At 33.5% G+C, this 14,886-nt stretch overlaps 2 protein-coding genes across 2 annotated transcripts; both read left to right on the top strand.

Annotated features, from left to right (window-relative positions):
• Positions 1 to 411: 411 nt before the first annotated feature.
• On the top strand, positions 412 to 6,106 carry LOC141721710 (NEDD8-conjugating enzyme Ubc12-like). The gene is made up of 6 exons (XM_074524762.1): positions 412 to 532; positions 3,563 to 3,676; positions 4,761 to 4,869; positions 5,034 to 5,112; positions 5,245 to 5,361; positions 5,437 to 6,106. Exons 2-6 carry the CDS (start codon positions 3,568 to 3,570, stop codon positions 5,572 to 5,574), a joined length of 552 nt encoding a protein of 183 aa, XP_074380863.1. The 5' UTR covers positions 412 to 532; positions 3,563 to 3,567; the 3' UTR covers positions 5,575 to 6,106.
• A 503-nt stretch (positions 6,107 to 6,609) lies between these two features.
• LOC141721709 (protein BRASSINAZOLE-RESISTANT 1-like) lies at positions 6,610 to 9,398 on the top strand. The gene is made up of 2 exons (XM_074524761.1): positions 6,610 to 7,340; positions 8,177 to 9,398. Exons 1-2 carry the CDS (start codon positions 7,068 to 7,070, stop codon positions 8,873 to 8,875), a joined length of 972 nt encoding a protein of 323 aa, XP_074380862.1. The 5' UTR covers positions 6,610 to 7,067; the 3' UTR covers positions 8,876 to 9,398.
• Positions 9,399 to 14,886: the final 5,488 nt, after the last annotated feature.

Genomic DNA, 14,886 nt, shown 5'->3' with positions numbered 1-14,886 from the left:
AAACTTCAATTCAAAATCTGTATCAATTATTGAACCAAGTATTTATCACCTTTTCTCACGTCATTTGTTTACCATACATTTTTTATAACAATTTATTTCGACAAGTTAATAATTTTTGAAGTAAATAAAGATTTCAAAACTAAAATCTGTAAATTTACACACTTAACTTTTTTTAGTTTCATAGTCTGTAACACTCGGACTGTAGATATAAAATACTCTCTCCGTCCCTCTAAACTGTTAACATTTAAAATAAAGTATTCGATACATATTTTAAGGTTATTATTTAATATAATTCTTATTTTAAAAATTTTCTTTCTTTTTAATAAAAATTTAAATTTTTAATATTTGTTCCGAAAAAAAAGATTTAAAGAATAATTTATATAACATGAACTTTAAAATGCGTGTCGACGGATCGAAATCGAATACTTTATTTCGATGTTAACCGGTCACGGAGGGAGTGTATAAGAAATCTCACTGTCCTTTCAGTCTATCTATTGTCTTTACACATTCTCTCAGGCATTTTATCAAACAGGTATGTTCTGTTTCTTAATCTCCATGTAATATTAAACACATTGATCACATGTGTGTATTGCATGTATATAGATGTTAATTTTATATAACCATGACTTGTTGGTTCTTAATTTGTGCTACTTTATAACATACTCATGTTTATATATATGCATTTGTTATAGTAATTGTTAGAATTTTACTTGATGAATCAAGAGAGATGCAAGCTAGTTCTGGGCAGATGAATTGATTTTGTTGTGTTATTTTGTTTGTATTTTCGAAGATTATGGTGTTGTGAAAAGTGTAGTCGGGAAGTCGAATTTGATATTTGTAGGTATCTAGGATTGTGTAATACTCATTGTTAATCGGACAAAGTTAGGAAATATGAGAATGATGCTCTAGGTATGTGAATTGATGGTACCGAGAGCACTTATTGGTTTACCTGTTTTCTGAGTAACCGGTTTTCTAGCTCCCTGTTGGTCGAAGTGAGAGAGGAATGCACTGATGTATAGATGATATTACACTCATATTACATGTTGGCAGTGCTGTTTAAGATGGTGCCTGCGAGAGACTCTATTGTACACTATGTTTACTCTCACATGAGCTTATATTGGTGAATTTTAGTGGCTAAAATTATTATAGCTGAATGTATAATATAAGGACCGATATCCCCTGGAGATGCTAAATAATTTATGATATGTCGAGGCTCAAGAGTGTGGTTTATTAATCAATTGGCATGAATTTTCATATTACCGGACCTGCTTTTCATAGAAACTTGGATTTTATAAATTATCTAGCTCCCCTTTCGTCGAAGTGAGAGACGAATGCACGAGATCTATGAATGATAGCCCATACACATTACATATTGGCAGGGCCCTTTAGGCTGGCGCCTGCTAGAGACTATTGTTCGCTATGTTTTTTCTCACGTGAGCTTTTTATTGGTGAATTTTAGTGGCTAACATTTTTTAAATTGAATGTAGAAGGACCAATATCCCCTAAAGAGATGCTCACAAATTCATGATATGTCAGCGGTCAAGAGTTTGTTCGTTAATCAAGTGACATTTTCTTTAAATTTAATGGACCTAAATTTTTATTTGAAACTTGTATCTTGTACTTTTGTAGCAAGTTTTTGTTTGCTAGTTGCTTTGGACTTGTGTGTCAGTGCTTCCTGATTATATGTCTGATATAATTCGAAAAAAATATCTTTGTAATTAACCTTCTGTACCATATATCGTTCGACCGATGTTGCCTGTTGGTTATTGCTTTTTTTACAACTAAAAAACAGCGTTATTATATTTTTCTTTTGATAAACAGTGTTAGTTTTGTCTTTTTGTAAGTTAGGAAATATGAGAAGGAGACTTTTCAGGCAAATGATAATTTCCAATTTATGGAAATATTAGTTCTGCAATTTGTCGGAAAATTTTATATTATATTCACATAAAAATAAGTTTGGAAATTTAATTATGTAATTAAATACATCATGTCAAGAAAATTTATACTTCAATTTAAAATCTGTATCATTTATTAACCGAGTATTTATCACTTTTTCTCACGTCATTTGTTTACTTCACATTTTTCATAACAAAATGTACTTTTGTTTATCCTACGTAATACTAATTACAGCGCACAATTTATCTCGACAAATAAATAATTTTTGAAATCAATAAATCTTCGAAACTTGAATCTATAAATTTATTAATTTAAACAAGCATAACCATTTTTTTAATATAGTTTTATAAGAGTCTGCAATGCTCGGACCGTGCATATAAGAGTATATCTATTGTTTTTAGACGTTCTGACAGGCATTTTATCAAACAGTTATGTTCCGTTTCTTAATCTCCATGTAGAACTGCTACTATTACACATATTAAGCACATGTATGTATTGCATGTATGTAGATGTCACTGTAATATACCTGTGAATTGTTGGCTGTCAATTTGTGCTACTTTAGAACATACCTATGTTTATATACATGTTTATGTATATGCACATTCTACAGTAATTGTTAGAATTTTACTTGATGAATCAAGAGAGATACAAGCTAGTCCTGGTCAGATGAATTGATTCGGATAATGATCTTGATCTGGATATGTTTGGTATTTTGTTTGTATTTTCGAAGATTATGGTGTTACATAAAGTGTAATTGGAAAGTCGAGTTTGATATTTGTAGGTATTTAGGATTGTGTAGTGCTCATTGTTAATCGGATATTGGGTATGTGAATTGATGGTACCGAGAGCACTTATTGAGTTACCTGTTTTCTATGGAACCGATTTTCTAGCTCCCTGTTGGTCGAAGTGAGAGACGAATGCACTGATATATAGATGATGCCACACTCATATTACATGTTGGCTGTGCCGTCTAGGATGGTGCCTGTGAGAGACTCTATTGTTCACTATGTTTACTCTCACATGAGCTTATATTGGTGAATTTTAGTGGCTAAAATTATTATAGCTGAATGTATAAGGACCTATACCCCCTGGAGATGCTAAATAATTTATGATATGTCGGGGCTCGAGAGTGTGGTTTATTAATCAATTGACATGAATTTTCATACTACTGGACCTGCTTTTCATAGAAACTTGGATTTTATAAATTATCTAGCTCCCCTTTCGTCGAAGTGAGAGACGAATGCACGAGATCTATGAATGATACCCCATACACATTACATATTGGCAGGGCCCTTTAGGCTGGCGCCTGCTAGAGACTATTGTTCGCTATGTTTTTTCTCACGTGAACTTTTATTGATGAATTTTAGTGGCTAACTTTTTTTAAGCTGAATGTAGAAGGACCAATATCCCTTAAAGAGATGCTCACAAATTCATGATATGTCAGCGGTCAAGAGTTTGTTTGTTAATCAAGTGACATTTTCTTTAAATTTAATGGACCTAAATTTTTATTTGAAACTTGTTTTTTTACTTTTGTAGCAAGTTTTTGTTTACTAGTTGCTTTGGACTTGTGTGCCAGTGCTTCCTGCTGATATGTCTGATTCTAAATCTAAATTGCACATGCTTGTATTTTTGTTTACATTTGTTTTATTGTTCCTTTTATATGAAGGGACAATGATTAGATTGTTTAAAGTAAAAGAGAAGCAGAGAGAAGCTGCTGAGAATTCTAATGGGAAGCCTCCGGTCAAGAAGCAAAGTGCAGGAGAACTTCGACTTCATAAGGGTATTGATTCTGTTAATGCCATGTCAAATTATAAGTTTATATGTTGAGTACTGCTTATTTGACCTAGGGATTGATGATTAAAGTTGCCGAGGGTCTTCTTACAGAGGCATGATCTGGACACTGGTATTGATAATAAAGTAAAAATGTGTTTATTGTTATCCATGTAAAATTTTGATCTGTCAGAAATATACTCTGATCTAGCGTTTGGCCAAGGTGAGTTGTACATAAAATAGTTCATGGAAAAAGTTTTACTAGAAAAATGCTTCATGTTCTTTCCAGTAGCTAAGTTCAAATTTTCCCCACTCCTAAGCATCTACATCCAAACATTTAAATTGCACCTAGGAATCATATGGTCGATAAGGGAGAATGTTCTTCTCTGATCGTCACAATTGGGAGAAAAAGTTGTCATCTAGTTGCATTTGGCATAAACTAATAAAGGTTAATTTGTAGTATTGCTGTATTGATAAGTTTTACAGTTAAAAGATTATCGTCAAGGTGTATTTTTAGCATTATATTTTTTAAAAGAAAAAAGAGAGTGCATTTTCATCTTCAGGGAACGGTTATTAGTCTAAATGTGTCAGACTTGCTTATACATTAGAATCTAAATGTGGTTTGAATATGTGCGTCACTGCTGATATATTTATCTGTAAAACATTATAGTCCCTCCATTCCACAAAATGTATTAAAATTTTGGTTGTTTGTTTAATTAAGGAATTTATTTCCAGTTTCAGTGAGTTTCCAGTTGACGGTAGTATGTTCTTGAAGTTGAACATATAATTGTTCTAGTCAGGGAGGGCCACACTGCATTCTTATTGATCTTTTACTCTTGTATCCAATGTAGTTATAGCACAATATCTTTAGCAAGATATTATGATTCACGTGACATGCCATTGACATATAAGAAAAGCTTTCTTTATTCGGGCTCCGGGGAAAATGTTTAGCAATGGTGTTAGACTGTTAGTAAATCAGAGTCCTCTCCTGGACAGGGGAGTGATACCTGTTTATCTTGTGGTTATCTTCTTTCCTTTGTGCAATTGATGTAACTAAATCTGAATGCCATGTATCTTTTTTCTTTTGCAATTAGATATAAGCGAACTGAACCTTCCGAAAACATGTCGCATGTCATTCCCCAATGGCAAGGATGATCTGATGAACTTTGAAGTCACAATTCGACCTGATGAAGGTTATTACAAGTAAGTATTCCTAAAAATGTATTGATATCACTCTGTTACTTGAAAGGAATGGAGTTATTACCTGTTGTATCATCTTTCTAGGAATCGAAAAGACTAGTATTTGTTTGACTTCTGCGTTTCTATATGAAACATCACGTCTCATCTACATTGATGCCTGTCTTCAGAGGTGGCGCATTTACATTCACATTCCAAATATCTCCAATCTATCCTCATGAAGCACCAAAAGTTAAATGCAAGACGAAGGTAAAAACTAAAAAAGTATAATGGCTTAATTTCTCACATTTTTATTCTATTTTGAGCGGATAATCTTAAACAGCCTATAAATAAATCATTTCGTGTTTGGTGTTAGTCACTAATTTAATTAACTTTGTTCAGATCTACCATCCAAACATCGACTTGGAAGGAAATGTATGCCTTAACATTCTCCGGGAAGACTGGAAGCCTGTCCTCAATATTAACACAGTCATTTATGGCCTATACCATCTTTTCACGGTACATATTAGTCATCTTGATTTGATGGTTGCATAGTATTGCATTTCATCAATAATTGAGTATGTGTTTATGCAGGAACCAAATCACGAGGACCCCTTGAACCATGATGCAGCAGCAGTTCTCAGAGATAACCCCAAGTTGTTTGAATCTAACGTGAGAAAAGCAATGTCCGGTGGGTACATCGGTCAGACCTACTTCACTCGATGCACATAAAGGGATTGTTGCTGGTTGCAGTATCTGCTGTTAATGAAGTGGAAAAGCTGGATGCTAAAGATGTGTTCGTAAAAAGAAAAAACCGGAATACTGAACCATTTTTTCGTGAAACAAATTTGCGAAATTTATTATGATTTGGTTCTCTTAGTCTCTGTGTGCTGCAAGCAGGAGCAAGTGTAATATGTTTATCAGAGGCTGGTTTAAACTTTTAAGGGGGTGTTTGGTTGATGGTTAATGTGACCGGGAATCAGAACCTTAAATCCAAGTTATAGTGTTTGGATTACCAATTTAGTGATGTGGAATGAGAACTTCATTCTCTCCTGGTGGTTAAATCAAACACACCATACCTCTTAAGTTTTCATTTCATTCTCATTTCCATTAACCCTCATTTCCATACCCTTCATTCTCATTCCCGATTCCCATTCCATCCAAACGCCTCCTTAATTTTCTGGAAAAGAAGTATGCATGAAGTGAGACAAATAGTATGTGAATCTCCAATATGAGAAATGGAAATTAAAGATCTTTGAGAATCGATGTTATGTATATTTTTATTAATTTTTTTGCATATTTTTCAATGATGTTTAGAAAGAGCGGACTAAACCGTCCCAATTTTTCGATTTTTGTTTGAACTAAATCAGTGACCGGAAATAGTTTATACCGTAAATTATATTAATTTTATCGAGGAACTCTCTGTTCTAAAAATTACCGATTTTACTGATTAATCGTTTCAACATGCCCTGTCGATTCGATTTTATAATCCGATTCATCACAACACTTTTTTTTTCTTAAATTACTATATTTAGTTTAATAAAATAATTATTTTTATATTTTATTAAACACACCCGATTAACGCTCTGATTAATCACCGATTATCCGATTAATTATTGAAATATTACTTTACCGAAAAGTGTCGATTTCTGCTATTTAGAACGACGGAGAAACATAATAATTGAAATTTGGGTCCTTCACTTATCGCGTGAATGCACTTTGTTTGTTTATAAATGTGTGTGTATTGTGTATTGTGTATTGTGTATTGTGTATTGTGTAAACATAAGCATGACATAAAAACTACAGCTAAAACAGAGAGTGTGTGTGGGTTTGTTTCTTTACTTTCAGTTTCACACAAACATTAAAAAAAAACAGAACACAAAAAAGAAAAGTATTGAGAAGCCTAATCCTCGTGAGCAGAACAGAATTCTCTTACACCCCACCTTCTTACATATCTCTCTATAACTGTCTGAAAGAGAGAGAGAGAGAGTTTGTGTTTGGGGAGAGAGATAGATAGAAAGAGTGAGAAGGGGAGAGAGAAGGGGAGAGAGAGAGAGAAAGAGAGAGAGTTTGTGTTTGGGGAGAGAGATAGATAGAAAGAGAGAGAGGGATAGAGAGAGAGAGAGAGTTTGTGTTTGAGGGAGAGAGAGAGAAAGAGACTTTGTGTGGGAGGGAGAGAGGGAGAGAGGGAGAAAGAGAGAGAGAGAGAGAGAGAGAGAGAGAGGATGATGAATTGGGAAGGGGAGTCACCGGCATCATCAGCAGCAGCAGGAGGAAGTGGAAGTGGAGGAGGGAGGAGAAAGCCATCATGGAGGGAGAGAGAGAATAACAAGAGGAGAGAGAGAAGGAGAAGAGCAATAGCAGCTAAGATATATGCTGGATTAAGAGCTCAAGGGAACTTTAATCTACCTAAGCATTGTGATAATAATGAGGTTCTGAAAGCTCTTTGTGCTCGTGCTGGTTGGGTTGTTGAATCTGATGGTACTACTTATCGAAAGGTCCTAATTCTCTCTCTTTTTCTTGATATTGATGTTGTTTTATTGAGATTGTTTGGTTATTTGATCTGTATCATTTGTTGTTGTTTGGTGATTTTGTGCTAGATCTATAGATTCTTGAATTGCCCTTTTTTTGATTTTTTGCAAATTGTAGTTTTTCTTGCATTTTGGAGTAGATCTTGATTTGGAAGGTCAAGGGCTTGGATTTTTTTTTGTTCTGGGTATGGGGTGGGGAGGGAGATTTGTTTGCTAGAAGTTATAATTTTTGTGTAGAATCGGATGTTTTGCTTACCCTGTTGAAATTTTATTAGCAGAAAATTTCTGAAGGTTTTTTTCAGTTTTGCGAAATATGGATACATATCTAAGTTTTTACAGTCCTGAAGGGTTTCTGAAGGGTTTTTTCAGTTTTGCGAAATAATATTTGTGTAGAATTGGATGTTTTACGTATCACGTTGTTACTATGTTATTTAGACTCGTTGAAAGTGTCCATTATGGATACATGTCTGAGTGTTAACTTATTGCATATCATGCATGTTTTTGGCCCAAATGAAATGTTAAGTGTCCTTAACCATGTCTGAGGGTGGGACAAGGGTTTTCGGAGCTGAAATTAAGAGTCTGGGTAATGCAATGTTACGTTGCTTGCTTTTGTGGTGACATCATTCTGCAGCTCCGTACAACCAAATTATTAAATTGTTGGAATGATCATATTATATATGCTTCATCTGTTCTTATTCTTTGTTTATTGCACTGAAAGTCCTGTGATGAACCGGTTTTTGGAGACTTAATTGTTGGTTGTAATTCTGAAAGTCTAATACTGTTTAATGTACTATATGATTTAGGGATCAAGGCCACCCTCACTTGATATTGGATCAATGGATATTGGTGGTACTTCAACCCACACTACTCCTTGTTCTTCAAGATGGCCAAGTCCCCCATCTTCGGCATTTCAAAGTCCTATTCCTTCTTATCAACCAAGTCCATCATCCTCTTCCTTTCCAAGTCCGTCCAGGCTTGATGCTCAAATGTCCTCGAATCCATTTTCATTCATGCGTTATTCCAACCCATCATCTCTCCCTCCACTTCGGATTTCGAATAGTGCCCCCGTAACACCACCTGTTTCATCATCGAACATTGGAATCTCAATGCAAAATTTCAATTGGGAGTCCATTGCAAAACAATCTGCCTCCTTGAATTTCCCCTTTTTGGCCGCCTCTGCCCCTAGTAGTCCAACTCGTGGTCAGCGTATCCCTCCAGCCACTATACCAGAATGTGATGAATCCGATTCCTCTACTGTTGATTCAGAACGATGGATGAGCTTCAAAACATGTGCACCCCCTTTGGTTCCCACCTCTCCCACTTTTAATCTTGTGAAACCTGTGACACAGAACATTTCTTCCCAGAATGCAGCCTCAGATAAAGGAAAAGGGATAGATTTCGAGTTTGAGAGAGAACCAGTGAAAGCATGGGAAGGGGAGAGGATTCATGAGGTGGGATTAGACGACTTGGAGCTGACACTAGGAAGTGGGGGAATGCAGTGATTTTTTTCAAACGTAGCTTATGTCGCAAAGATCCTTTGCGCGGGGATTGTATAAATAATTTATGTTGTCGGTTTGGTTCCATTTTCCTCTACTCAGGTATACAACTTTGTTTGCAGTTTGTGCTATTGGGTTCATGGTGAATGAATTATTTGCTGGTTCAGGGTGAAAGACTTGTGTGTTGAGTATAATAGGTTTCTTCGCAACAATGTGTAATGAAAGTCAGTTTTGTGTTCTTCGAGATTAAATTTTCAAGATGCCTCATCTTAGGTTTTCTCTATGGCGTTGTTAAGAACTGAGCCTGATTATATTGATGAGGGCCTTTTCATATGTAGATAGCAGCTTTTTTTTCTTCGGGATGCAGAATTCGAATGTCATCTGGAAATATGAGCAGAACTGAGAACTGTTTTTCATGGCATTGTGATTCTGCAGATGCATTGTAAAAGATGGAATGTACTAGGGATTGTCTTAAACATTGAAAGTATTTGTCTACTAAAATTGTTACATTATTAAGTTACTTCTATAATCTCCTTTGTTTTTTGATGATTGCCAATTTCTGAATTTGAATGAAGAAAATTGATGATGACATATAGTTATATATATAAGGCTTAATGACCTTTTCGGACTCAAAGTTTGTAGCAGTGTACTTATGAAACCATGAAGTTTAAAAGTGTACATTTTCGTCACTCGGGTATCCAAAATGTGCCTTTTTACTCTTGAACTGGAAAAAAAACCGGGTGAAAACTGGCCGGTCTAAGGATAAAATGTTACGTTTTCAGTACCCAAGGGGCAAAAAGATACGATAATGAACTATATGGATTGATGAGTATATTGGTGCAAAGTTTGAAGTTAAAAAGGTTAACTAAGCCTATATATGATGATGGTTGGGCAAACTGCAAACATGGCTCCTAGCTGCTTTGAATTCTCCATATTCAAGTTGATAATTGCTCCATCCTAATCAACAACAGATACCAAACAGGAAATTAAAACTCTATGATACCTCTTAATCATATATCATTGACCCTTCTCTTTTAAGTGACAACCCACACAAATCAAACCAAGCATATATTAGCAAGCCACATATTTATTTAGGCTGTAGCATACTTGTTATATCACTCTCACATCACATATTTATGTGACATACTTATTATAAGATAAAGATTCCTCGAACTGTCTTAATAAATATATCTCACTCAAAAGGAAGATAAGACTTCTTGAAATTGTGTTGGTAAATATTGTTTAATTGCAAAGTATTTTTATAATCGGGTTAAATATCAAAGTGGTCACTCAACTTAAGGTTATATATCAGTTTAATCATCAAATTTAATGGGATATTATTTGGATCACTAAAGTAATAATAAATATCAAACAGATACCTCAAAATATGTGCTCAAGAATTAAAATTTATTTTATGGAGTTATAAACATTTTTTTAAAATCTTATTACAACCAAATGAAAAGTTATGAATTCATAGTATTTCAGATGATTTTTTGAGATTTTTAAAAAATTTATCTACTAATTATTTTTATTTAAATAAAGCAAATGACTACAAAATTAAAAATAAATAGTAGATAAACTTTAAAAAATCTTATTATATTATAGAAAATACTAGAATTCATACATTTTCATTTGGTTGTAATAGGATTCAAGAAAAATATATAGAAGTCCATAAAATAAATTTTTATTTTTCGAGCACATATTTTGGATATATGTATAATATTTATTATGATTTTAGTGATTCAAATGATACCCGTTAACTTTGATGATTAAACTGATATATGACATTCAGTTGAGTGATCACTTTGATATTTAACCCTTTTATAATCTAAATCATTCATAAAAAATAAGTTATGAAGACGCAGTTTTCTTAAAAGTATCTTACTCAAAGAAGCTAATACGTAAATAAACCGTTTTCATAAAGATTTTTCAATCGCAAAATAATATCGTAATCCAAATTATTTGTAAAGAAATAAGGCACAAGTAGACAATTTTTGCAAAAATGTCGCACTTTAGTTTCGAGTATCTGAGACGAGAGAATATATATCTCAGTCGAAAATAAATTTACGAGAAACTGTTTCCGTAAAAACCATATCGAGATTATAAAAAAAAGAAAGATAAGTAAGAACACAGATACATTTCAAACAGGTTCAATGTTGACTGAAAATGAAAAATAATTAATTATTATGAGAAGGCCCTATCTTTGCTGTCTGTTAGTGGGGCCTGCTCTTTTCCATAACTTTTCAGAGCCAAAGCCTTTTTTATATTGTTTCTTGTCTTTTGGTGCATGTGGCTTATGCAACAGTTTCATTGTGTTTTATGATAAAAATGGCCCAAAATTCAATATGCCTCCTGCAGTTTCAATGTATCTAAACATATCCGAGTCGTCGACCAATCATGTGCAACATAATTGATGCGAGCAAAAGGCCGAAATTCACTTGCGGCCAGATATATGTTTTGAACAGGAAAATGTATGTCGACTTTTGTATGTACACTCCCCTATAATTGCCAAGTGGAGCCGTTAGTCGGACTTGTCTGTGACCGGGAACTGGCGTTTAGTTAAACAGGTCGAGTATGTGTCAGAATACGTGTTTAGTTAAATTTGTCGAGTATGTGCCAGAATTTGTGTTTAGTTAAATTGGTTGAGTATGTGTTAAGTTTGAATAAATTTAATTTAAAATTTAAAAAATTGGCTAGGTTTAAATTTGAATTTACTTATAATTAACAAATTTATTGCTATATTTTGTATATTTTTATTGGTTTTTAAATTGAAGAGTTGTACGAGCTCGAGCACAAATTCGAATCGATGCGAGCTTGCGCCGAACTCGACTTAGAGCGGCTTTAAATTTGATAACTCGGAAGTTAGTAATTAGCAATGTTATAAAATCGGGAATGAGAAGAGATCGGTTAAAGTACTGATTGAGAATTAATTAGAGAATTGAGAATTAATCGGAAGGATTAATTGGAGAAAAAATCGGATAATTTTATATTTTTAAATTATAATTAATTTTATATCCTTATTTTAGTAGTAATTTATAAGTTAATTTATATTTATCATATCATATAATTTAAACCCGCCCGAACTCGCCCCGGCTCGCTTAATAAATCGTTAAAATTCGACTCGTGGCGGGGCGAGTTAAACTCGGCACTGAACATGAATAGTTACGGTGCGAATACGGTTTCATTATATTCTAACCGTGAATCGGCACGGCACAGCTCGTTGAAACGGCACGGCACGAGGCTGAACCGGGACGCGAGAACAGAACGACACGCGAACCCGCTAGAACCCGCGTAACCCGTTCGACTCGCCTGACCCGTCTGTCTTGTAAGTTGTATAGTTGTATAAGTATTGTACAGTCTGTACACATAAATTCAGACAATGCACCTCTGCAAATTCAGTTTCAACTCACTGCGGCACTGCCACTCTCTTTTCAAGTATGTGCATTTTATTTAGTTTAGTAATTATTCCGGCATAACTTCAGTAATATTCCGGTGAGCTTCAATCAAATTCCGGCGAGTTTCAATCAAATTCTGGCGAGTTTTATTAGAGAGGAGTCCTCTCAAACTTTTTGTAAATCTTTTTTAAAATTAATAAAATTTATAGAGGTACCGTCCTCTTTTATTTATTTAACATATATTATTATTAAAAGTTTAGATGAATATTTAATATAATTTTAAATATAAAATAAAAACGAGACAATTATCAGTATGATTGTTATAATACTATAACTAAAATATGCACAAATATATATCTAAAAAAGCTGCTTGCAATCATGACATCAGGTTCTGCAGTTACAAGTTGTATACTTGTATTGTTTAAATAATAAAAAACTTAACTCACCCCGCCCCGCCCCGCCCCGTAAACATTAACCCGCTGCACGCGCCCATTTTCTTTCTGTTATTTATAATCTTTCCTGACCCGTTCAGCTCGTATAAACCGCGAGCTACACACGAGTTCAACTTTTACGAACCGGTACTAACCCGGCACGAACCGTATATCTAGACGTGTTGTTCACGAATTAAGATATAGCCAACTCGGCCCGATAAAAAACTGGCACGACACGTACGGCACACTCGTTTGGCCACCACTACATGTGCAACATAATTGATGCGAGTAAAAGGCCGAAATTCACTTGCGGCCAGATATATGTTTTGAACAGGAAAATGTATGTCGACTTTTGTATGTACACTCCCCTATAATTGCCAAGTGGAGCCGTTAGTCGGACTTGTCTATGACCGGGAACTAGCGTTTAGTTAAACTGGTCGAGTATGTGTCAGGATTCGTGTTTAGTTAAATTGGCTGAATATATGTAAATTTGATTAAACTCGATTTAAAATATGAAAATTGGATCGGTAAAAATTTGAATTTGCTTAATTAAAAATATATTGCTATATTTTTTATATTTTTATTGGTTTTTAAATTGAAGAGATGTACGAGCTCGAACACAAATTCGAATTGATGCGAGCTTGCGCCGAACATGACTTAGCGCGGCTTTAAATTCGATACCTCGGAAGTTAGTAATTAGCAATGTTATAAAATCGGGAATGAGAAAAGATCGGTTAAAGTACTGATTGAGAATTAATTAGAGAATTGAGGATTAATCGGAAAGATTAATCGGAGAAAAAATCGGATACATTTTATATTTTTAAATTATAATTAATTTTATATCCTTATTTTAGTAGTAATTTATAAGTTAATTTATATTTATCATATCATATAATTTATATTTATAATAATTATAATAATTTATTTACAATATACCGATCAAGAAAAATACATAAGAACTAATCGGATTTCAAAAATCAGATCGATCACGTGAATTTTATAGGATTAATCGAAAATTAATCGTCGAATCTTTAGAACCATGATAATTAATAGTAATATTTTTATCATTATGAATTTTTAACTCTTCTTGACTCATTTAAACCCAATTCAATTATCACGACTTAACTTAACAAGTCAAGTTCGGTCAAATATTTAATTTTGTTTAAATTAAACAACGAGTGTCGTTGAATCAAATATTTGAGTTTATTTAAGTCAAACAAACAGTTTAACTAGTTTAAAAATATTTAAATTCGAACTCTAACAATCCGATTACAAAAGTATCGGCACGCAATAGTTTCTCTAACAACAAGCATCTCGTGGGGCTAGTATTACTTTTTTTAAATTTTTTAAGGTGTTTTCTTGAAGTACAGTCTTACGACCCAGCCCAATCCAATTTGTACATTATTTGGCCCATCTTGTAGTTGTGATTACAATTCAAAATTTAGATTCCACTAAATTACCTCGTTTTAAACGGTCTTGTTTCGATTAATCGGAAATCGGGTAAAAAATATAGGGAATTTATCAAAATATCACTTTTTATTAAAAATATTTGTAAAAATATGGACACGGGTTGCATATATGGTTGTATATGAGGTTACAACGGATGCATATGTAGTTGCATATGAGGTTAATCCGTATTTTTGCAAAAAATTTCTGCAACTCGGGTATTTATGCAAAAATCCCAAAAAATATATACATTTTTTAAAAGAACAATAAAAAAATAATAAATTCAGGTCAAAACACTTCTCTCTCTATCTTTTTATCTTTTTAATAGTTGCTTAACTTTTCTCACTCATTTCGAAGTACTTTGACCAAAATAATAATTTTTTTCCCTGAATAAAAATATATAACTTAAACTTTTATTTACAATTTTTTTAAAAAAGATAATTTTTACTATGCAAACAGTTAAAATGAAACCGATGGAGCACGTAGGATCGCTAACTGAGCCTGTGCAGTTAAATTTCTAGTGTAGTTGAAGATCGGCCTTTTTGAATAAAAAGCCTTCTTCATCAACACTAGTGACAAAATTAATCCCACAAGCTTACCACTGTAACTGCAAGCAGACCAATGGTTTGCTATATTGGTAAAACATTTTGCTTAGATGATATTGGCTATATTGGTTGTCTATAATTTAAAAATAGTATGTTATTAATATTTTAGATTGTTATAAATAGAATATATCACTTTAATA

This window comes from Apium graveolens, chromosome 4 (assembly GCF_009905375.1).
Source record: "Apium graveolens cultivar Ventura chromosome 4, ASM990537v1, whole genome shotgun sequence".
Taxonomy (NCBI): domain Eukaryota; kingdom Viridiplantae; phylum Streptophyta; class Magnoliopsida; order Apiales; family Apiaceae; genus Apium; species Apium graveolens.
Note: the sequence above shows the minus strand (reverse complement) of the source record. Positions and strands in the feature narration are given on the sequence as shown.